At 40.8% G+C, this 26,103-nt stretch overlaps 1 protein-coding gene across 3 annotated transcripts in view; it reads right to left on the bottom strand.

The window, feature by feature from the left end:
* LOC140717142 (uncharacterized) overlaps nt 1–26,103 on the bottom strand; it is a 165,324-nt gene that overhangs the window by 55,553 nt on the left and 83,668 nt on the right. For all 3 annotated transcript variants that reach the window (XM_073030404.1, XM_073030403.1, XM_073030405.1), the window contains exon 3: nt 20,538–20,826. In XM_073030404.1, coding sequence (XP_072886505.1) covers nt 20,538–20,826 — 289 coding nt within the window. The remainder of the gene's footprint in view (nt 1–20,537; nt 20,827–26,103) is intronic.

The raw sequence follows: 26,103 nt of genomic DNA, 5'->3' as shown, positions 1-26,103 counted from the left end.
ACCTGCTCTCAATCTATTTCAGATTACCAACCCAAAAATGAACTGTTTATCCCAACTCTGTCACCCATCCATTCCAACTTATAGCATATCCCCTCAATGACACAAACTCTGGTTTTAACTGAATGACCTGTTAGGCCATTTCGGCACTTCAAACACGTAAGATGCAGTTGACTTTTGAGTCATGTACAGGCCAATATGGATGAAGATGGCGGACTTCTTCCATGAAGGGCATTTTCCTAATGCAAACTTTCCTTTAATGGTCCCAGAAGTGAGGATTGAATAAACTGATCCTCCCTCTTTACTTTACAGGCATTCCAAAAACAAAGAAATGAGTGCTCTTAGAATTCCCTGAGAGCATCTGACCATTCACACATTGTCGAGTACCTCTTAATTACTTCACACTGCCACACGGGGGCAAAGATCTTTAAGAAGTATTCTTGTTGACTTAAATAATTTGAAAAATGTTTTATTATAATTAGAGCATATTCAACCTTTAACAAAAACATTTCAAAACACTAAAATAAAAGACTGAAATGCCTTTTTTCCCAGCTTGATATCCCATTCAAATGCCACCCCTCCCTGATGCAAAGTTGGGAGCCAGACGCAAAGTGCCTGCAGACTCTGTGCGGCAAGTCAGTGCTCCACCATCAGGTTCAGCAGTGAATTCAGCACTGGAGCTGACATCAGCCATTAACCCCTCACACACCAAAGTCCAAGGTGTATGGAGGGGCAAAAAGCTGATGGTTGAATTGGATCAATCAGCAAATTTCAGTCTTTTGATGTTCAATGGGAAATGATGCAACAGCCAGATGGTGTAAGAGAATTTTTTTTTATGATGGATGAGTGATAAATGTTTTCTTTGATTGACAATAGTTATACATCTCCTGAGGAAGTTAAATCATTGAGAAGAATGGATTATTCTTCAGAATGCAAAAATTCTTTCCACAGGAGGATACACAGGAGAATGCATTGTATTAAAGTATGAGGAAGATGGTAACTCATGTGGCAAAATATACATGAATATAGAATTTTCAGGTGCCAAAGTCCATCAACTTGGTAACAGATAATAATGATTTAACATGGTGTGGCACAGTAAATATACTGCTCCTGCACACAGCTCTGTCTGGCTTTCTTTATCTTCCAAACAATTTCATTGGATGTAGTTTTTAAATTGATAAGAACACTATACTGGCCTCAAATCGCAAAAGGATTCACGCAGCTTCATACTATTTGCTTTCTGGAGCTGGAAGGTTCCAAACATTTTTCACTCCCCACCTTCTCACCCTTTGGAAAGCTCAAAGAAACTGTAGGTCTTCTGCCTACAAGTTGGGCAGCTAAACCAATATAGAAGTAAAATTAATTAAAATCTCCAGTCTCAATTTTAACAGGGGTGTAAAGAGTGTGCGGGAGAGAATGGAATCGACCAAAGAACCTGGTAACACAGGATCTCCATCTTAAGACAATTTAGTTTCATAGATGGCGGTCAGCCAAAGTGATGATTTGCCAATGGTCTGTGTAAAAATCAACCAGAGATTGGAGGTCACAGATGGGGTGTGGTTGAGGAGAGTCCATCACAGCAGGGAGGTGCAGTGAAGATAGGTGAAGGTGAGGGGGAGGAGGAAGAGTAAAGCTGAAGATGTCAGTGATAAGTTGGAGAGGATAGGAGTGGGTGGGATTGTGAAAGGGATGCTATCAACTCCATATTTAAATGTACAATTGGCTGTACTGTACCAAATCACTGAGATGCCATTTAACCATGTTTTTGCAAAGCCATGGAAGTAAGGGTTATGGGGGTAAAAAAGCTGGTAGGTAGAGATGAGTCCACAGTCAGACCAGCCATGATCTTATTGGAGGGTGGAGCAGGCTCAATGGACCAAATGGCCTACTCCTATTCCTATTGTTTTTTTATGTTCTTATGCTCTAGTTTCCTGTCTTGAACAGAAAGACCATGATTTGAGCTGGACCAGGAATAAAAGAAACTGGGACAGTATTTCTGCCGTCGACATTTAGTCAAATTTTTGCATTCGGAAGCAGCTGGCTCCTGACTTCTAAAATGAATGCAAATGTTTCTCCCATAGAAATAATTCTGTATGCAGCAGAACAAGCCCCACCAGTAAAGTCCACCAACAACTGCTGTCATATCCTCAGTTCCCTGGCTGCCAAAGGTGTCAGATGCCGTCCTTTAAACACCACTCTAAGAGTAAGGAAGAAGGACACGAGAAGAGGAAAGGGAGAATACAAGCCATGGACGAGAGTTGAGAGAGAGAGAGAGAGGGAAATCTGTGCCATGTTTTTGAAAAGATAGTAGGAATCCTGGAGTCAGATAAAGGGCAGATGGCAAAAACATTTACTTGCTTTCCAAAGCCGACAGATTACAATCATTTTTCACTACCCATCCTCACAACCTCTGGGAAGCCCATGGATACTGTAGCAAAGTTTGACCTGTGGTTGAAGGCAATTGGAAGGCCTATAGAGAGAGACTGGTGCTTATGGATTCAACAGGTCCAATTCTGTAATTCTGAGGCCAGCTTAAGCCTAGTTAACAGTCTTACCTACCTGCTTTTATAGCCACTATATACATGAGAATATTGGTCTAGATTATTTAGCTTGCAGCAATGCAACAATCTACAACAACATAGCCAAACCTGCTACAAGAAGTCATCAAATTCACCTGTGCCCGTGAAGAGCATGGTGATCTCCCAATCCAGGCGATGCCATCTTTTCATAGTCAGCATCAGGCTGGAGATACAAGAGCCTGAAGTCCCGCAGCACCAGGTTCAAGAACGGCTACTTTTCTTCAAACAGTACTTTCTCAAATCAACTGGTAAAAGCCTAACCTCCACCACAGATTAGCAACACCGTGACCACTCTGATCTCTCAGCAATAAAATTAGCTTTCTGTTCTATTATGCTTTCCTGTTCTCAGAAAAATTATGCACAAGTTATGTTTGTTTTTCCTCTGACTGCTGCCTATATGATGCTATGTGCCTATAAAGCTACTGAAATAAATTTTTATTACACCCTTTGTATCCATGTACTTGTGCACAGACAATAAACTCAGCTTGAAAATTGTCCACAATAAATTGTTGTCAATGACCAGCCAATTTCCCACTGCTTCCTTTCCCACCAATTCCCATTTTGACCTAACTTTTATGTTGACACCATCTGCGGCATCCGTGAATATTGATACTGATATTGAATATTGCCTATGATTGGATGATGGGCATTTGGATTAACGTCATTGGAAAATACACCCAGATTTCCAGTGAAAGATGAAATGTCACAGAAACAATAAATTATTATTATAAATATTATTGAATGGAGACTCTGTAAAATTAATAATACAATAGATAAATTTATCAAGACTAGAAAGGTTGTTCAGAAATAACAATTACCTGGTATACTCTTAAAAATAGTTATACCTCATTTAACAAGTTTTAGGTATTGTACTTTATTTTGTACAGTGCAAACACAGTTTTGTGCAAGAGCAAACATGAAGAAATCTGCAGATGATGGAAATTCAAACAACACACACAAAATGCTGGTAGAACACAGCAGGCTAGGCAGCATCTATAGGGAGAAGCGCTGTCGACGTTTCGGGCTGAGACCGTTGGTCAGGAAGGTCTCGGCCCGAAACGTTGACAGCGCTTCTCCCTATAGATGCTGCCTAGCCTGCTGTGTTCTACCAGCATTTTGTGTTTGTGCAAGAGGCTGAGATTCTTGTTCAATAGGTTGAGTGGTCAGGTAAACTAGTTTTGTGTCTCTCCTCCCACTTTTTGATATAGGTTGCTAAAAGTGCATCACAAATATCTTCCTCTTTGTTTTTCCATTATCAGCAATCAGCTCCTTATGTTAAGATTAGACCTTCAAGCTTGTTTTTGTATCTCACTTCACAATGAATGGAGCAGTGTGCTCTTTCACAGAACCCCAATACTTCATTATTTTTTAATTAAAATGCATGCTGACATATTTCTCCTGATTTATTAAGTTATGAAAACCCAATCAGACTATTAATGATGTTTTGTACAAAATTCCAATTTGTCGCTAATTAAAGCAAACACCCTTGTGCATCATAGAGCTAAAACTAATTAAAGATAGCAAGGACATTACATTTGTTTTCAGAGGAAAAGATTTCGCCTCATTACGAGTATTTATTTCAGAGTTACGATGATTTATTTTATTTCATTCAGGCTGTGACATCACAACCCAGTCCCACAATTTTATTCAAGTTTACTTTGTAATTGTTTGAAGTACCTAACTTATTTTTCCTTCTGCCACTTACTTATTACAACACAGATGAGACCATTTGTTCCTTACAAGTAAACAAAACGCAACCCCATCAGTCATACTCTCTTATTTCCTTAGAAATCTGGAATGTATTCTCTCTCACATGCCTATTAACTCCACTTTTGATTATTTTGCTACATACCTACATTACAGGATGATTTACGGTAGACACTTAACGTACCAAAATGCCTTTATGATGTGGGAATAAACCAGAGCACCTGGCTGAAACCCATACAGTCAGAGGAAGAAAGTGTAAACTTCACACAGACATCAACTGAGGGGAGCACTGAACCCAGGTCCCAGTAACGGCCGGGCAGTGGTTCGAACTGCTGTATCAATCCCTAGAGGACCAAAAGAACTTCTTGTACAAACAAGTGAAATTGTTGTACCACAATTAGCTGGTTTTCACTTTCAAATTTCCTGATTAGGCTGCAGGTCCTTTTTCGCAGCATATAGGCAGAGGCAGAGACTAAAAACTGCACAATCTGTAGTGAGGACCAAGAGGGTATGATCAAGGAATCCTTACAGGACTACTTTGAGTCAGTGGATTGGACAATATTCAGGGATTCATCTTCAAATCAGAATGAATATGCCACCATCGTCACCCTTCATCAAGACCTATGTTGATGACTCTGTGCACCTTCCAGCTCATTCCCAACATACCCAAACAAAAGTGGTGGATGAATCAGGAGATTCCTAATCTGCCGAGGAATAGATCTGTGGCATTCAAGATCATTGATCCAGAAATATACAAGTCAGAAGGCTGCATCAAAGGGCGAGAAAACAACTCCGATTGAGGTTAGAGTTAGAATCAGATACACGTCAGCTCTGGCAGGGTTTGTAGGCCGTTACTTCCTACAAAGCAAAACCTATCAATATGAATGTTTGTGATGTTGTACTCCCAGATCAGCTCAATGCCTTTTATGCATGCTTTGAAAGGGAGAATAAAACTACACTTGTGTGAATCCCTGCAGCATCTGGTGACCCTGTGATCCCTGTCTCAGAGGCTGCATCAGAACATCTTTCAAGAGGATGTCAGGCCTTCATGAAAAGCTATGCCAACCAACTGACTGGAGTGTTCAAGGACGTGCTCAAGCTTTCCCTGCCACATTCAGAGGCTCCCAGGGCAATAATCATACTTGTACCTGAGAAGAGCAGGGTGATCTGTCTCAATGACTATCACTCAGTGGCACTCACATGTACTGCGAGGGGTTGGTTAGATTCAACTCCTGCCTAAGCAAGAACCTGGGCACACTGCAATTTGTCTATCACCACAATAGGTCGACAGTAGACAATACCTTTCTGGCTATTTTCCTGTCCTAAGATCAGCTGGACAGCAGCAATACCTGCAACATGCCAGGTTGCTGTTTATTGACTACAGCTCCATATTCAACACCATCATACCCTCAGTACTAATCAACAAGCCTAAAATCCTGGGCCTCTGTACCTCCCTCTGCTTGCAGTACTTGACCTTAGTGTCACCATAACATTAGATTTTAAGTGTTGACTTGTTGTTGAAAGCTATTGCTTTAATGAATTATCAGCTATTCTGTTAACCCCTACTCTTCTTCTTAAACATGCATCCCTTAGGAGACACCATTACAGAGCACAAACTGGCTTTCCACAGTTTTGAAGTTGACACGCCATTGTATAACTCGGGTGAGCCTTATGATGGTAGCACCCTGTCTTCTCTGATTTCTGGTTTGGCTGCAATGAACAAGTGGATGAACAGTAATTTCCTAAAACTAAATGAAGATAAAATTGAAATACTTTTGGTTGGTCCCAAGGACAAAAGAGATAGGCTTCTTGATAAATTTGGGAAAATCAGAAGTAACATCTTGGGTGTTATCCTTGACACATATTCAAATCTTATATCCCACTTAAAGAAAGTGACCAGAACAGCATTTTTAAACTTAAGAAATATTTGAAAGGTATGTCATTTCTGTCATGAAATGTTGCTGAAAAACTACTTTGCTGTGTTATGTCAAATAGATTAGATTATAAGAATGCAGGGGAATCCCATTGAAATCTACCGAATGTTGGAAGGACTAGATAAGGTGGATGTGAAGAGAATGTTTCCTATGGCAGGCATATCCAGAACTAGAGGGCACAGCCTCAAAATTGAGGGGCAACCCTTTAGAACAGAGGTATGAAGGAATTGTTTTAGTCAGAGATTAGTAAATCTGTGGAAGGCTCTGCCAGAGACAGCTGTGGAGGCCAAGTCCATGCGTACATTTAAGGCAGAAGTTGATCATTCCTGATCAGTCAGGGCATCAAAGGATATGGTGATAAGACAGCTGTATGGGTTTGAGTGGGATCTGGGATCAGCCATGATGGAATGGCGGAGTAGGCTCGATGGTTTGAATGCCCTAATTTTGCTCCTTTGTCTTATGGTCTTAATACTGCTATGCACTTTCTACAGGCCTTCCAAAGCAATTAATTGACAAATTCCAATGCATTTAGAACACCGCTGCTAGACTTTTAACAAAAATCAGGATGAGGGAACATATCACTCCCATCCTAACTATTCTGCACTTCCTTCCTATATCGTTTAGAATTTTACTTCATAGTCTGAGACTAGAATACATCACAGCATCATTTTTGGTTTATAATCCCGCTCAAACTCTCAGATCTTCATCCGCTGGTCACTGAAATTTAAACAATCAAAAGATAATTGGCAGGTCAGCTTTTTTGAAATACACTCTGAAACTATGGAACTCAGTACCTAAAACTACAAGGGATACATACTCAGTTGACACTTTTAAATGCCAGCTCAAAACCTATTTATTTAATTTTGGTTTTAACTAATATCTTTTCTTCTTTTATTTTCATGTTTATCTTCAGTTTTTATTTTATATTTATGTTTGCACTTTATCTTATTGTAAATCACTTAGAATCACATCTCCTGTATGAAAAATTCTCCATAAATAAGTTGTTATTATTATTATTAAATAAACAGGAATACACCTGAAATTAGGAAAGGTACTAAATAAAAATATAAGTTTAATGATCAATAAAATCAATAACTGTTGTGGCTTTAGAATGTGAAAAGACATTTTGTTGTATGGATATCTAACTCGTGAATAAGGGCGTAAATTCATAAAACTTTCTTTGAGATTACACTTCAGGTAACTGACATTGTAAAGTATTCTGAACTTACACCTTTGGACTGGAATCTTAAATACAGTTAACAGAGATGTAGTTACATGGCCTCTAAAATATTATTGTGATATGCAGACTCATAGCCATAGAACACGGCACTCTCTGTAGTATGGTGACCCAGCCTTTGATTTCATGGTCAATTTAAATATCCAGTTTAACTGCGAAAGGAAGTGATCATTCATCATTGCATACAGATGTACTGTACTTAAGATAATTTATAGCTGCAATAAACGTGAACAAATGGGGACAGCTGCAAACTACAGTTACACCACTGTCATACATCATACAGCTTGTAACTAAGCCCTTTGACCCATTGATTCTCTGTTGATCATGAAGCACTTATTTACAATAATCCCAAATAATTCTCCTCAGATTCTCATCATCTCCCTCCCCCTCTCCAGACTCTACCATTCACCTACACAGTAGAGGCAATTTATAGTGGCTGATCAAATGACCAACTCAGGTCACAAGACCTCTTGTATCAATTGCCAGGCCCTGTGTATTTCAGCATCAGAAGTACACCACTTAGTAAGTGCCTCTCTAGAAAGTGGAATCGGGATAGGTAGGTTCCATGAACCTCCATCATGGCTGTGAGCTTGAGGGAAGGGAGCAGAATTTTGGATTGACAGCTTGAATGATAAAGAGAGGAAGCCACGTTGAGTGCTGTTGGAGAAGCAGTTTGACTGGACACCAGGAATATGAATGGTGATGGGGATTTTGTAGTGCAAGTGGGGGCATCGGACTTCGTAATTGGGGCAATTGGGTCCAAATGAATGGAATTTACCTCCAGGAACCTGGAAAATAAGCAGGCTTCAAAGTTCAAAATTCAAAGTAAATTTATTATCTAAGTAAGTATAAGTCACCACACTAAGATTCATTTTCTTGCAGGCATTCACTGTAAGCAGAGAAATACAACAGAATAAATGGAAACTGCACAGAGACAAAGACTGACAAATGACCAACGTGCAATGTTTCGAGCCTGGGGCAAACTTGCTATCAGATGGTGGAGGAAAGGAGGCCTGAAACGGAGTATTATCACATCTGGAGGTGGGGAGTATGCTTGGTTGGTAGTGGGGGTTGTCAGTGTGGTACAATGGCATCACAGAATTGCTTATGCTGTAACCTGGAGCAGAAAATGAGTTGCCAGTGTAACTCAGCAGGTTAGGCACCCTCTGTGGAGGGAGAGGGATAGTCGACATTTCAGATCAAGACATTCCCTCGGGTCTGGGGTGAATGAGGTACACAGGGTGCTCCCTAGAAAATGAAAGTAGGTCATTCATTTAAGCAGCAAGCACCCAATGCTGGCAGTATACCAGAGAAAAAGAAAACGAGGTTATTCCAGCACTGCCTGATGATAGACACACCTGAGACGATATACAAGCAAATGAACTGGACAAAGGTGTAGGTGGGCTGATTATTGGTGGAGGGGGAGGTAGTGTTGAGGAAATAGGTAGGATGCAGTAGGACTTAGACAGATTTGGAGAATGGGCGAGGAAGTGGCAAATGAAATACAATGTTGGAAAATGCACAGTCATGCACTTTGGTAGTAGAAATAAATGTGCGTACTATTTTCTAAACGGGGAGAAAATCCAGGAATCTGAGATGCAGAGGGACTTGGGAGTCCTTGTGTAGAACACTCTAAAGGTAAACTTGCAGGTTGAGTCGGTGGTGAGGAAGGCTAATGCCATGTTAGCATTCATTTCAAGAGGTCTAGAATACAAGAGCAAGGATGTGATGCTGAGGCTTTATAAGGCACCAGTGAGGCCTCACCTTGAGTATTGTGAACAGTTTTGGGCCCCTCATCTTAGAAAAGATGTGCTGGCATTGGAGAGGGTCCAGAGGAGGTTCACAAGTATGATTCTAGGAATGAAAGGGTTATCATACGAGGAACGTTTGATGGCTCTGGGTCTGTACTCGCTGGAATTCAGAAGGATGTGGAGGAATCTCATTGAAACCTTTCAAATGTTGAAAGGCCTGGACAGAGTAGATGTAGAAAGGATGTTTCCCGGGTGGGAGAGTCTAGGACAAGAGAGCACAGCCTCAGGATAGAGGGACGCCCTTTCAAAACAGAGATGCGGAGAAATTCTTTAGTCAAAGGGTGGTGAATTTGTGGAATTTGTTGCAACGTGCAGCTGTGGAGGCCAGGTTATTGGGTGTATCTAAGGCAGAGGTTGATAGGTTCTTCATTGGACATGGCATCAAAGGTTACGGGGAGAAGGCCAGGAAGTGGGGTTGAGGAGGAGATTTAAAAAAGGATCAGTTATGATTGAATGACAGAGCAGACTCAATGGGCCAGATGGCCTTATTCTGCTCCTATGTCTTATGGTCTTATGATTAATAAGTTTGCAAACAACTACAAAAAAAAGGATAGCGAGGAAGGTTATCAAAGGATTTAGCAGGATGCAGACGAGTTGGACATATAGGAAGGTGAGTGGCCACTTTTAGCAATCCTTCTACCATTCTGTTGTTTTTCACTTATTTCTATATTTATTGTTGTATTTTTTATTACTATATGCACTTTCTTTCTGTTAGTGTTACGCACTCGTGACACATGACAGTGGTACCCTTGTCACGTGACTGGGGTTGAAGCTATACTGGACTTGAGGTAATGGTCTTGTGATGGTGGAGTGACGTCATTTTCCCACCAGTAGAGATCATGTGACAGGTTTTTTTTACAGGGTATAAGAGGAGGACCCCTCCCTGTGAGGTGGGGCAGTTCGTGGCTGGATTTGCCATGTTGACTTCATGCCACTGCGTGATTTAATGTGATGACGCAGTTTAGTTGAAAGATGAAGTTTTATCTAATGCCTAATGTTTAAAAGGTCATTGCCAGCAGTTTCTTTACAATACTGTTGGTTAAGAATCAGTGGAGAGTGAAGATCGGAGTTCGGGAGTTAAAGATCGAGGAGAATTGAATTTCGACGGTGAAACAGGTTCGACCTTGTTTGATCATTATTCGGAAGGTTTTCGTTGACTATTCTCGTGTTAATCCCTGGGATGACCAGAAAGTATTTGAGAATGGTGATAAAGGAAAGGTCAGTGCCTTTAAGCCGTTATGTTTCATAAAATTCTTCGTGGGAAGAGTTCGAATTTGGAAACTGAAGAAAAACGACGTGAAAGAGAATTTAAATCGTCTTAAAAAGTCTCTCCTTCTTAAATGGACTGTGAGCATTTTGAACTTTTGGCGATACTACTTTAAAGAACTGTTTTTGCAACATCGCTTTAAGAACTGTTTGAGCTGCATCGCTTTAAGAACTGTTCAAGCTGCCGCACAGCAGCTGATTTCCGGTTACGTTAGTGTTTGTTTACTTTTGGGGGGTTTGTTTTCAGTGTTTAATAAAAGTGTTATTTGTTTTAAAAATCCTTGCCTAACTCACATATATTTATTGTTGCCTGAATCAGTAACAGTTAGATTCACACAGGCAAATTTTCATTGCACCCTAGTGTATATGACATTAAGCTAATATGCATCTGCAGAAAAATGGAAGATGGAGCTTAACCCCAGACAAGTGCAGGTTGTTGTACATTTGAGGTCAAATGTCAGAGGAAAATATACGGTACATGCTGGATCTTTGGGCTCATTGCCATAGAGGGGGACATTGTAGTACAAGTCAACTGCTCCTTGAAAGTGTCATCATTACTAGACATGGTTATGATATGCTTGCAGCACACTTGCCTTCATTACTGGCGTATAGAATATAAAAGTCTGAAAGTTATATTGCAGCTGTAACTGTAAGTTGGTTTGGCCTTATTTGGAGTACCATGTGCAGTTCTGGTTGCTGAACTACAGCAAGGATGTGGAGGAATTGAAGAGGGTGTAGAAGATGTTCACCAAGACGTAGCCTCAATAAAAGAATAATAAATAAAAATAAAGGTTAGCAAACATGGATTGTTTTCCTTGGAGCATCGGAGGTTGAAGGTTTGCCTAACAGAAATATATAATGTTATGAAAGGCATGGATCTGGTAGATAGTCTCTTTCCAGTGTAAAAATGTCAAATACTAAAGGACACAGCTTTTCAGTGAAAGGGTGACATTTAAAGGAAATTTATAAGGGAAGTTTTTTTATTGGCAGATGCTTATAACGTGCAGCCTGAAGAAGTGATAGAAGCAACAATTTTTAAAATTTTATTTATTGATAACATGGTAACAGGCCCTTCCAGCCTAATGACCCCAATTACACACATGTGACCAATTAACCTCCTAACCCATAGGTCTTTGGAGTGTGGGAGGAAACCGGAGCACCCAGAGGAAGCCCATGCTGTCACGGGGAGAATGTACAAACTCCTTACAGACAGCGGCAGGAACTGAACCCCAACTGGATTTCCAAATAATTGAAATAATTTCTTCCGGGTAGATAAAAGGAGAATTGTTCCACACATAGCTAACAAGAATATTCCTCTAGAACAGGGGTTCTCAACCATTTTTATCCCATGGACCCCTACCACTAACCAAGGGGCCCATGGGCCCCTGGTTGGGAATCCCTGCTCTAAAGTTCAAAGAAGAATTGTGGGACTATGGTATCAAGCGCATGTTACAAAATCTCAGTGGAATTATGTGCAGTGCGATTGAGATACAATAGGTATCTCATTGGTCTGGTAAACATTTTATTTCCCTTACAAGTCAATAAAGCAGTAGTTTTATCTCTGTATTATAAGAATGGATTGATAGAAGTGTCTACAAATAGTTATTCTTGATGATTTTGAGTTTAACTATGTCAGTGAATAACGGGGATGGCATAAAGACCATGCAACTCCATTGTGCTTCTACCAGTTCTTCGACAAAGATATCCAATTAGTCCTATTTCCTACTCTTTCATATGAACACTTGGAATAGGAAGAGTATTATGCTACCAGGTCATTTGAGCCTACCACACTATTCAAGAAGTTCATGGTGAATCTCATTTCCACTATCCTGTGCATTCCGGTTTGTCTTTCACTCCCCGACATACCTATATAACTGGCCGCTTCAGTCTCAAATATATTCAATAATTAAACCTTGGGGATTCTGAACAAATACCCCATATTCTCCAACTCTGCCCTCTACTTCCAGGTATTCCTCAAGGGACGAGCAACCTCTAAGCACCTATCCTGTAAATATCCCCAGAATCATATTGGTTTTCATCAGATCGTATCCCATTCCTCTGAACTCCGATAGGGAAGCTCAGGACCCTCACTTTCTCCTCATAGCTCAAGCTTTCACCCCAAGGTACTTCTGAGCAAACCTCCTCTGAACTGCATCCAATGCAAGTATATCGTTTTTTGCACCAGAAGACCAAAGCTGTGTGGAGGTGTGGCCTGACCAGTATTTTGTACAGCTGGAGCAATAATGACTCTATCACTATTCACCAGCAGATTAATTCTGAACAGTTCTGTCATGTTGAATACAGCGTGCATCAGAAAATGTTCCAGTTTTCAATTTTCACATAGCTTCCTCGTGGCTTTCATGCTTTGATACTGGAATCTATTAAATGAGAAATTCCAGAAATGCAGAAGAACCTCAAGAGACTCATCTACATACTGTAATAAAAAATGAATAGGCTAATAAACCAGAAATGTTAACACTGCAGACTTCAAAGAGGTACTCAAGTTCCTGATTAGTCCAAGGATAAAGCATTTAAATTCATGTCATTTTCGGTTTAAACATATGATGAAGGCAAAAGTTACTACCGGAATCTGTCCTATAAGCAGCCCAGTGAAGCACCGTGAGGACAATTTGCTGAAAAGGTGCTGCCATGCTGTCGGTTGCCTTTCCCAAATTACCTGTGTATCACGGTAGTCCTGCTGTTCACCCTGGACCCAGCTTCCTTCTGATCCCTTGCCTCTGTCGGGCAGATCCGGCTGGACTGCCGCTGCCCGGCAGGGGTTCTACCCCTTCCTACCCGTTGCCTTCGTTGGGCAGGTCTGGCTGGACTGCTGCTGCCCGGCGGGGGTTCTGCCACTTCCTACCTGTTGCCTCTGTCGGGCAGGTCTGGCTGGACTGCTGCTGCCCAGCGGGGGTTCTGCCCCTACCTATCTGTTACCTCTGTCGGGCTGGTCTGGCCGGATTGCCGCTGGCCGTTGGGGGTTTCTGCCCTTTCCACCTATTGATCCCTATGGGTTGTGCCCTGCACCTGCCCAGGTGTCTGCGACTGCCCAGGCCTCTGTGTTTCCGCCTGGGAGGCGGCCCTGCCCGTGATCCATGCGGCCCGCCACGAGGGATCCTCCTGCCTCGTCTGAACTCTGGGATCCAGCCCCACCTGCCTTACCCTTCACATGCCATGGCATCCCCATCCTGTCCTACCCCTAGTACTTCAGTGTCTGCATCCTGCATTTAGGTCCAATCCTGCCCCCGCTCGTGACAGACTTTGAGGCTTTGGACAGTACCTTACTTTTTTTAATATACAGTATTCCTGTTTTTGCATATTTTTAATGATCTATTCAATATATGTAATTGATTTACTTGTTTATTTATTATTATGTTTATTTTATTATTATCATTTTATTTTTTTCTCTTTCTCTTCTAGATTATATATTGCATTGAATTGCTGCTGCTAAGTTAAAAAATCTCATGTCACATGCTGGTGATAAACAACCTGATTCTGATTTTTACTCGAGTGATCATAAAGGGGATTATTTAATTATGAGATGAATGGACAGGATCTGTATTCAGAATTGCTCCTCAGGGCAGGGGAATCTTGAGCTAGAAGGCACAGGTTTCAGTTAAGAGAGGAGAAACTTAGAGGATAAGATTATTCCTATACTGAGTGTGGTAGCTGCCTGGAATGAGCAGTCCCATGAGGTGTAGAGGCCGATAATGTACAACATTTAAGGTGCATTTGGACAGGTGCTTAGATAGCAAAGGCAGAGAGAGACACAGGCCTAATGAAGGCAAATTGGATTAATGCAGATAGACAGGACAGTTAGCATGGATGACATGGGCCAAAGATGCCTTTTTTTGTACTGTATAATTCAATGATTCTCAATTTAAGGTGCAACTCATAACACTTCAAGAGAGCATATAGAAACGGACTTGTATCAAGCAGAAAAAAAAGATCAGTACTGTGTGATCCAGCTTGTCCTTGGGATCTTGTCTGTGTGAAAATCATGCCTACTGACAAATTGGACTGGGCAGTTCAGGTGGCAAACCATGCAAGCACATTTAAAATTTCCTGGCATCAGACATGCACCAATGTCAATACTATCTGCATATCACAAACTTCAGTCCATCAATAGGAGCTCAGAACACAGCTGTTGTGGAATAGTCTGCCTTAACTTGGAACACACCTTGCTCAGATGTCGCTTCTCATGACTTCTCAGGGATATAGTGCAATCACTGGAAGGTCAAACAACTTGGAACAGACTAATGGACCCTCCAGCCTGTTACAAAACCCACGGTGCTTAACAACTAATTCCCCAGTTCTTTTCCTGAGTTTCACTGCTGAGACATCCTTGTAACAGGTCTATCAATGGTAGCTCACCATTTCAGGCCAATCAATGTGAGCTACCATTGATTGCTGCAAGTTTTGCCAAGTTGCGGAAAAATTGTTCTCAAATGTTGCTTGATGTTGGATCACCTACGCACAGCATTAGTGAAGGGATGATTTCTTTCACTTTGATTTCAGAGAGGAACAGGCAATATCTTGGATATTAGAAGCCTGTATTATTGGCATTTGACATCAATGTCCATAATATATTCCATTTAACAACCCAAGTAATTTATTTAGTCTAATGCAACAAAAATAATAAAGGATCTTATTAATAATCCTCTAGGCCTAGGGGTGGTGAACACAATATGATTGAGGCAATTTGAGGATGAGCACCTTAAGTCCATGATCAGTATCTTTAATCAGAAGAAATTCAGTTATAATGGAATAGAGAGGAATTGTCTAAGGTGCACTGGATAAACAAGCCTTGAGTCAGGTTGATAAATGAATAGTGGTAGATATTCAAGTTGCTGGTTTGTAGTGCTCACCAAGAGTTTATCCTATTCAAAAAGAGGGATTCCATTAGAAAGAAGCACAATGCCTGGTTAACAAAGAAGGCAAGGGATAATATTAGGACAGGAAAGAACACAACACAAGAATTGGGCCTTCAACTCATGATATTGTGCCAATCAAACTAAACTAGTGATTATATGTCTAAGTAAACTAATCCCTTATGACTCACAATCTCCATATTTCTCCATCCACCGCACATTCATATGCCTAAGAGCCTCTTAAACATGTCTAACTTACTTAGCCGCATTACTTCCCTTGCAACACTTTCCAGCATCCACCAAACTCTGCTTGAAAAGCTTACCCTGCTCGCCTCCTTTAAACATACTATATTTCCTCACTTTAAATACACAGCCTCTAGTATTAGACATACCGACCGTGGGGAAAAAAGATACTGGTTCTCCACTCTGCCTCCCATAATCTTTTAAACTTCTATCGGGTCTCTGCTCACCTTCTGCCAGTGCATAGAATACAACCCAAGTTTATTCAATCCATAAAATATTAAATTGAAAAGCAGGGTATACAAAGTGACAAGGGCTCATGGTAGAGCAGAGGACTTGAAGTTGGACATAAGTCTTTTATGAAATGGCACACAGCTAAATGATGAGATCCCTGTTCAAATGCCAACAGGAAATATTCAAGCCTTGCTTCATTGCAAATTTTAGATGGAAAACGTATTTTATTTTCCAGACATCATTTTGTCCATTTTTAAAAAATCTCATTTTGCATGTTCATTACTGAACATACTTGGGAATGGTCCAATCCAGTTTCTAAACAGCCAATCAGAAACAGCCTCTTTTATTCCCACTCTTTGCCTCTTGTCAGTCAGCCAATTTTCGATCCATACTAGTATCTTTCCTCTAATACCATGGACTTTTATCTTGTTTAGCAGCCTTATGTGCTGCTCCTTGACAAAGGCCTTCTAAAAATCCAAGTAAACAACGTGCACGGACTTTCCTTTGAATTTCATGTCCGTTACTTCCTCAAAGAATTCCAACAGATTTGTCAGTCAAAATTTCCCCATCAGGAAACCATGCCAACTGCAGCCTATTTTATCCTGTGCCTCCAATTACCCTGAAACCTCAGCCTTAATAATGATGTCTCTGTTTAGGGAAATATCTCCTTTTTCATTACCCTCTCCAAGTCTCCATTAATTTTAAACATCTCATCTAAATCTCCTACTTGCCTGGACAACATGACCTAATAAACTTAATTCTCTATTCCTGACAACATGCTTGTAAATCTCCTCTTAATCAATTCTTGTACAATTACTTCTTTCATCTAATAAGTGAAACATCTTAGGATGAATAAATAACAATGATACATTTATGGATAAACTAGATGTTTGCATTAGTTCAAGGGACAGAGAACATTGGGCTTACATCAAATAAGGTGACAGGAGGAGACTCATTAGGAATGTACTTGCTAGCATAGACAAACTGGAATAAATGGCTTTTTTTATGGGCTGTAAAGTTCATGTCACTCTATGAATGACTCTCTTGCAATTAATAGAAAAGCACACCCAAAATGCTGGAGAAAATTAGCAGGTCAGGCAGAATCTATGGAGGTGATGCACCATCAATAACTCACGCTGAGACTTAGGAAGCGAGATATCGGCTTTTATTGACTGGAAGAATAAACAACACTACATCCTGGGGAAAATGAGGGAGAGCAGCAGCCCACAGTCGCCTTTATACAGGGGTCTGTGGGAGGAGCCACAGGAGCAGTCAGACAGGTATATCTAGTTCACCACAGGAGGGAAATGAACAGTTGATACTTTAGCCTGAGACCCTTCATCAGGACTTGCAATTAATAACCTAGGCCCTGCAAGCAATGGAAATGTTACTTTTAAACAAATGCTAAGATGCTTTTGTTCTTCCCTTTTTCTGTGCTGTTTCCAGTAAATCACTGCTTTGGGATCATCTGCAAATTTGGTCACTTTGAGTTTATTAGTTCACATTGCTTATGCAAAGCAAAGGCAATGAAGTTCTAGTAACGATTGCTGGAAATCTTCCACAACACTCATTATCATTCCCCAGTCTGACCTTTTATGTTTGTATGCTGTTTTGGAGAGAGTATGTTAACTGGCTGCATCACAGCCTGGTATGGAAACACCAATGCCCTTGAATGGAAAATCCTACAGAAAGTAGTGGAAACGTCCCAACCCATCATGGGTAAAGCCTTCCACAGCACTGAGCACATCTACATGAAACACTGTTGCAGGAAAGCATCATCACAGAACACCACCACCCAGGTCATGCTCGCTTCTTGCTGCTGCCATAGGGAAGAAGGTACAGTAGCCTCAGGACTCACATCACCAGTCTCAGGAACAGTTACTACCCCTCATCCATCAGCCTTTTGAACCAAAGTGGCAACTTCACCTGCCCCATCATTGAAATGTTCCCAAAACTTATGGACTCACTTTCAAGGACTCTTCATCTCTTGTTCTCGATATTTGTTGCTTATTTATTTATTATTGTTATTTCTTTCTTTTTTAGTTGCACAGTTGTTCCTTTTGCACATTTACCCAAGTTGGTGCCGTCTTCCATTGATTCTGTTACAGTTTTTACTCTGTTGTGGAGTTACTGAGTATGCTCACAAGAAAATGAATCTCAGGGTTGTATATGGTGACATATATGCGCTTCGACAATAAATTTGCTTTGAACTTTCCCATCTTCATAGCTACTACCATGATATACTATACATTCCCAACAGCTCTGCATTGAATTTTTAGCCTCAGGCGTGGAACTGCATGTACTCAGTGGCCACTTTCTTAGGTACAGGAGGTATTCATGGTCTGCGTATATGGAAAAGGTTTGGATTGATCACAAACTGACTGATTGTGGAACTGGATAATGAGGTTGATTTTGCTGCAGCATATATTCATGGACTTCTGCTGCTGTGGTCTATCCACTTCAACGTTTCGCATATTGTGCATCCAGAGGTTCTCTTCTGCACTTCACTTTGGTAATGTGTAGTTATTTGAGATACTGTTACCTTCCTGTCACCTGAAACAGTCTTGCCATTCTCATCAAGAAGGCCACAGAACTGCCCCTACCCGGAATTTTTTTAGTTTTTCCTACCATTGTTGTGCATGAAAATCCCAGGAGACTGGCAGTTTCTGAGATACTCAAACAACCCAGTCTTGCACCAACAATCATTCCACGGACAAAGTCACTCAGATCAAATTTCTTTCTCATTCTGACGTTTGGTCTGAACCACTGAGCCTCTTGACCATGTCAGCATGCTTTTTTGCATTGACTTGCTGCAACATGATTGGCTGATTAGATATTTGCATTAATGTACTTAATAACATTGCCACTGAGTATTTGCCCTTTCAAGGGGAAAGGGCCTTTCCCTTATTCCCTTTGGAAGTTCAGATACATGAACCTGTGAGTCTCTCCCAGATGTCCCTGATAATGTCAAGGTCTGGCAAGCAAGAATCCAATAAGCCTGTGTAACTTCCCGTTTATTCGTTATATAGATATTCTACAATTTTATTCCAGATAACACTCCATTATTTTTTATTCAATGAATAAAACTAACCTAGCTCCATGTGATTAGAAGTAGAAAAATCTCCGGAAAAAGATTGGGCCTGGAAACAACCTGACCAAGGGCGGCATCCTCCACACTTTTCACGAAACTACTTCTTTCACTTCTTTTATGTCTTCTTTCTCTTTCAAATGTGCTTCTGCTACTGTTGGAGCCTGTGATCGACATTATGGTGGTGTGTTTTTCAGACTGGTTGAGTGATGTGGCGCTTTGCTGTCTCTGAAGGTGTTTCAAACGAAGAAAGCTGCCTCGAGGCCACGAAGCCTGGAGACGGAGCACGAGCCTATGATCGACTCCACTCCTCGCCATCTCACCAATTAAAGCGTCGAAGTCGATTGGAGTCATCAAGGCGAATGCAGAAGGCAAGTGAGTGTTCAGCGCCGTCTACCAGCTTCTCGCTCGCTACGGCCGGGGGAAGGTGTCTGCGTGTGACAGTCTCTCTCTCTCCCTCTCACTTGCTGCTCCTGCAGGAGTGTCCCTGCATAAGAATGATCTTCCTCTCCCTCGATGCTGTCGGGGAATGGCGCAGAGTCCTATGTCTGAGGCAAGGTTTAATCGACGTGGTTTGTCGATTGGATTTTGTAGTTCACGTTATGACGTGTTTCTGCTTTCTGATCGCTACCTTTTTCGTTGCTATTTTGGGTGATTTTGCATCAGGGTAGCCTACAGATAACAAATCTGAAAATGCCTGGAATCTTTCAATTTTGTGTTTTATAATTTGGAGATATTGCTCTTTTTTTGTTGCAATTTGTGCAACTTGTTTTCTTTTTTGCACATGGGGGAGAGTTGATCTTCAGTCTTTAAGTGGGTGCCATGATTTTCTTTGTTTCATGGCTGTCTGTGGGGCAGATAAATCTCGGGGCTGTATACTGCATATATACTTTGATAATATATGTACTTTGAACTTTGAATTTTTGAACTTTGAAAAATCATCTTCTTGATCCAGTTACACCAACCAGTCAGTCTGTGATTAATCCAAACCTTTTCCACTTACTAGCCCCTGATACACGTCATCCAAAATTGGAACTGGAATTGGATTATTGTCATATGTATGGAGGTACAGTGAAAAGTTTGTCCTGAACACTCTCTGTATTAAATAAGATTAATACCCAGTGCATTGAGGTAGAACAAGATGTAACAATGCAGAATGCATGTTACAAAAGTGCAAAATCTTCACCCTAAAAAATGTTTACTTTGTAAAATATTATTTGTTCAAAATATTAATTCAGCCAGCAGCTATAGCCTTTTACAAAAGAGTGCTCAGAATTTTCCATTGGTTTTTGAGTGAATAGAGTGTTTCCCAATTTCAGAACTAATTGCCTTTACTTAATGTTCATTTTCAGCTTCAAGTCCTTAAGGACTTTTACTTCTTTGCTGCGTTCCCACTCACTCTTGCTGACATATGTCAAACTTAGCAGAACACAATATCTTAATTGCATGATATAACACTACAATCCCAAAACAACATGCTAACCAACTTATTGCAAAATAACTAGGTTTGATATTAAGCAAATAGCAACCCTCGCACAACTTTTGGTTTTTTTATTGTTAGCACGACACTCACCTTCAAACTGCTTGCACTAGGTCTCCTACTATAATAGTCTTCTGTTTGTTTCTCCAGTGTTTTGGTGGGCACCTCCTTCATTTCTGGCTTCTTGTTTTCATTCTCTTGCTCACTCGTACTTCCTCCTTCAACTTCTGATTCAGAGCCGAACTTGGCTAATTTCAAACTTTGCAACGTCTCACGCTGGTAGCGCCTTTTATCCTCTTCTCTCCTCTTCAGCATTTCAGCAAATTCAACGGGTTCATCTTCTGCATGTGTAGTCATCACTTCTTGTTCATTTAACTCAGAGCTTAATTATGGATAGAAGCAAATGGTTTAAAACAATTCTATTGGCTTAAAGATATTTATGATGTGCTGTAACATACTATGTGTATCAATCCCCGACTTGACCGTAATCCTTTGAGGAATTCATATAGTCAAGAATAAAGTAATTTCCTGTCCCACAGTACCTTGCAATAACCTTGTTCTACAATTGTTCATTGTTTAACTTGTTCTGCAAAATGCCATCTATAGTAATCATTAAATACTAGATTTACTGAGCCGATGCACTAGCTAGAGGGAATATCTTTAAACCCGAGACTAGTGGACAAATTTGCATCTTCATAAAAAAATCTGAAATCTCTGACATTGATGAGAAACATAGCTGTGATATATAAAATTAATAAATAAATGGTTGCATTCCCACTATTCTGCAATGATTAGTGCCTGAGACCTGCAGATCTAGAGTCAGGGAACATTTGGCAGGTTATAACTCAAAGTAGGGGTTTGAAAATGCATTTCAAAGAGCAAATTCCTCAGTGAGTCCCCCCCAGAATATTTAAAAAATTCAGCAGCTGGCACCGCAGATTACTGCTTTATGAATGCAAGGTTCAGAGGGTAGGATTTGAGGCACATGGTTATCAATCAAACTTGTGAAGTGCAAACTGTTGACTGTGTCAGGTGCTGTCATATCAGTTCCACAGAATAGCTGCAACCTTGGTAAATACATACTTCCAATAGGGAGGGGTAAATGCCCAGGCTTTATGTAATTGAGTATGATAATCTCAGCCTAATCCAAAGTTCACATCATCCTTTTAGCAGCTAAGTATAAATTTGGAGATGAGCCAGATTTTTACTTTTACCTTGAGCCGAAGGAGGAACGGTGTATTTTAGTGGCTCTGCTTTGGCCTTCAGTCTGTGGGAGGCCATTCTAACAACTCCACTGTGAAACTAATTAACAAACTGTAGGTACAGCAAAACACGGAACCCATTAAAGATTCAAGTCATTTCCTGCATGTGTAATTTTATTACAAAGATTAAGATAGTCATTTCTGGAGGTTTTGTTAAATTTACACTTCATTTTTTTTGTGCTACAGTATATTAGATTGGCTTTGGGAGTAGAAGCATAAAAAAAGTTAACATCCAACAAAAAAAAACTATAATTAAAAGGATTCTTTAATATTCCTTAAAATCTGAGTTTACCCAACACCTGAAAACTACCTCCAAATCTGGAAAGGTGCTCAAAAGCCTCAGATACAAAATAAAATGTTTCAGTAAGAGCCTTAACTACTTATTCTGATTCAACCATCTTTTGGCATTTTCCACCTTAAGCACAGTGTTAAACCATGTTTCGCTGAGACAGCCTGATGAAGTATTCTTGGGAAATAGGCATTAAAAAAACTCCTGCCCTGCAGATACTAGCTAACCTCTTGAGTATTTCCAGTATTTTCTATTTTTATTTCAGACTTGCATAGGATTTTGCTTTTTGAACTAATATCAGACCATTTGGTCTTAAATGATTTTGGCTCCAGAATGATTCCTTTCATACCATTTTTCGTTGCCAATCAACACCTTACAGTTGGTTGTACATTTCTGAACAAAACATTTCACCATCTTTCTGCAATGATTTATGATTTTTGCTTTCTAATGTATGAATACATTTCTCTTATCTTTGTCCTTAGTAAAACCACTCACTAACTTTCAAAAACTCAATACTCACATCCTAGTTTTTCTATTCCAAAGAAAGCAACTCTGCCTAGAAAGAAGTGATTTTTGAGTGATGTGATTCAATCTCAAAAAAAAAGTCAAGATAAAATATTGTGGGCACTAAGTTCTACAGAGACTACCATTTTCCTTCAGGCTTTCCATTTGTCAACCTACCAATGCATGAAGGAGTCAGGATAATCACACTGATGCCAGCAGACATTATATCCTGAATTTTAGATTGTACATGGCTGGATGGTCACACATGCAGAAACAGGCCTTCACAATGCTTCTAATATTACTTCATTATTAGTTAAAGAGTCGTTGCTGGGTTCTATAGAGATTTTGCTATAGCATCATTGATATGCTAAAAGTTACAGGTGTGGGTTGGTTGGTAAATAGGCTGAGCTATTCAGTGCAGGAAAATATTAATGAGTCAAGGTTTTGTGGCTAAGGAGAGAAAACACAGGGGAAAAAGAAATAAAAGGATAGAGAGGCAGTATTCTGCAACTGTACAGTTCAAGAGTGCTTTTTCAGTATAGCTCCAAAGGTACTTTGTGCATCTAGAGATACCAAGACTAGACAAGGCCTGGCCATTTTCTATGGAGAGAACATGAAGACACAATGTTAACTGAAATGCAGGGGACAGCAAAGAAATACCAGCTACAAAGAACATTAGACAGATAATACAATCTAACAATAGCCATAAGACCATAAGATACAGGAGCAGGAATTAGACAATTTGGCGCATCGAGTCTGCTCCATCATTTCATCATGGCTGATTCAATTTTCCTCTTAGTCCCCAATCTCCTGCCTTCTTCCTGTATCCCTTCATGCCCTGACCAATCAAGAATCTATCAACCTATATCTTAAATATAAAGACTTGGCATCCACAGCTGCCTGTGGCAACGAAAACCACAGAATCACCACCCTTTGGCTAAAGAAATTCTTCCTCATCTCCACTGTAAAAAGGACACCTCTCTATTCTGAGGCTGTGTCTTCCAGTCTTAGACAGTCCCACCATAGGAAACATCCTCTCCACAACCACTCTATGAAACCCTTTTACCATTCTATTGGTTTCAATGAGGTCTCCCTCATTCTTCTGAATTCCAGTGAACACAGGCCCAGGGCCATCAAATGCTCTTCATATGACAATCCATTCAATCATTTATGTGAATCTCCTTTGAATCCTCTCCAGTTTCAGCACATCCTTTCTGAGATAAGAGGCCCAAAACTGCTCACAATAATCAACGTGAGTCCTCACCAGTGCTTTGTAAAGTCTCAACATTACATCCTGGCTTTATATTCTAATTACATTCTAATCCTCTTGAAATGAATACTAACATCACATTTGCCTTTCTCATCATATACTCAACCTGCAACTCAACCCTCAGGGAATACTGAACAGGGACTCCCAAATCCCTTTATGCCTCATAATTTTGTATTTCCTCCCTATTTAGAAAACAGTCAACCCTTTCATTTTTTCTACCAAAGTGTATGACCATACACTTCACGACACTGTATTCCATCTGCCACTTCCTTGCCCATTCTCCCGATCTGTCTCAGTCCTTCTGTGTCCTTCGTCAAAACCACCAGCCCCTCCAGCTATCTTCGTATCACCTGTGAACTTTGCAACAAAGCCATCTATTCTATCATCCAAATAAATAACATATAACATAAAACAGGATTGGTCTCAAAACAGATTCAGGTGGAACACTACTAGTCACCGGCAGCCAATCAGAAAAGTCTCCCTTTACACCCACTCTTTGCCTCCTGCTAATCGGCCACTGCTTTATCCATGTTCAAATCTTTCCTGTGATATCATGGGCTTGTAGCTTATTAATCAGCCTCATGTGTGGCACCTTGTAAAAGACCTTCTGCAAATCCAAGTACACAACATCAACAGATTCTCCTTTGTCTATCCTGCTTGTTATTTCTTCAAAAATTCTAACAGATTTGTCAGGCAAGCTTTTCCCTTGAGAAAACCACGCTGACGATGATCTAATTTATCATGTGCCTCTCAGTACCCCAAAGCCACATCCTTAGCAATCGACTCCAACATCTTCCCAACCACTGAGATCAGACTTACTGGCCTATAATTTCCTTTCTTCTGCCTTCTCTCCCTTCTGAAGAGTGGAAAGACATTTTCAATTTTCCATTCTTCCAGAACCATTCCAGAATCTAGTGATACTTGAAGGATCATTATTAATGCCTTCACAGTCTCTTCAGCCTCCTCTTTCAGAACCTGGGGTGTACACCATCTGGTCCAGGTGACTTATCTACCTTCAGACCTTTCAGTTTCCCAAGAAACATCTCTCTATTAATGGTAGCTCCACATACTTCATGGCCCCTGACACCAGAAACTTCCACCATGCTGTTAATGTCTTCCTCAGTGATGAGTGATGCAAAATACATATTCAGTTCATCCATTTCCTTGTCCACCATTACTACCTCTCCGGCACTGGTTTCCAGCATTCCGGTGTCCTCTCGCAACTCTTATACCTTATGTATCAGAAGAAATTTTTGGTATCCTCTTTAATATTATTGGCTAGCTTACTTTTGTATTTCATCATTACCTTTTTAATGACTGTTTTAGTTGTCTTCTGTCAGTTTTCAAAAGCTTCCAAATCCTCGAACTTCCCACTAATTTTTGCTCTATTATATGCCCTTGTTCCAATGTTGTCAAGCCAAGGATTGGTAGTGGGGACAAGCTCACACTACCTAAAAGTTTTCCTCATGGCATGCGCCTCAAATAGCTTCTAACAACCAAATCCAACTCCTGGCCTTCTCATGTGGATTAGCCTCATAGCCCGACAGAACCATTTCTACTGACAGGAGAAGGGGTGAAGATGGGTCTTGGCACCTTAGTGCTTCAGGTAGATGGAGCTAGTCAGCCTGGGAAGGCAGTCCATCTAAGAGAGGGAAAACGAGTGAATCTGCAGATGCTGGAAATAAATAAAAACACAAAATGCTGGCAGAACTCAGCAGGCCAGACAGCATCTATGGGAGGAGGTAGTGATGACGTTTCGGGTCGAAACCCTTCATCAGGAGTGAAGTAACATGGGATGGTCAAGGGGGGAAGGATAAAGTAGAGAGCTAGGAAGTGATAGGCTGGAGGGAAATGGGCTAGGGGGAAGGTGGAGAATTATGGGAAACAAAAGAGAAAGAAAGGTAGGGCTGGGGGGAGATTATAGTGAGGGGGGAAAAAAGAGAGAGGAAGAGAACCAGACTAAAATAATAGATAGGGATGGGGGTAAGGGTGGGGGCCCGGGGTATCAACGGAAGTTTGTGAGTTGAATGTTCATGCCAGCAGGTAGGAGGCTACCTAGGCGGGAGATAAGGTATTGCTCCATCGACCTCACATGCAGGTCGATGGAGCAATACCTTATCAGACCCGCCGCAGACTGGGAGACCGTTTTGCCGAACACCGGCGCTCAGTCCTCCAGCAGTGGCGAGATCTCCCTGTGGCCACACACTTAAATTCCACAGAGAACTCCCACTCCGACATGTCTGTCCATGGCCTCCTCTACCGTCAGGATGAGGCCACACGCAGGTCGATGGAGCAATACCTTATCTCCCGCCTAGGTAGCCTCCTACCTGCCGG

Source organism: Hemitrygon akajei, chromosome 27 (assembly GCF_048418815.1).
Source record: "Hemitrygon akajei chromosome 27, sHemAka1.3, whole genome shotgun sequence".
In the NCBI taxonomy this organism is placed as follows: domain Eukaryota; kingdom Metazoa; phylum Chordata; class Chondrichthyes; order Myliobatiformes; family Dasyatidae; genus Hemitrygon; species Hemitrygon akajei.
Note: the sequence above shows the minus strand (reverse complement) of the source record. Positions and strands in the feature narration are given on the sequence as shown.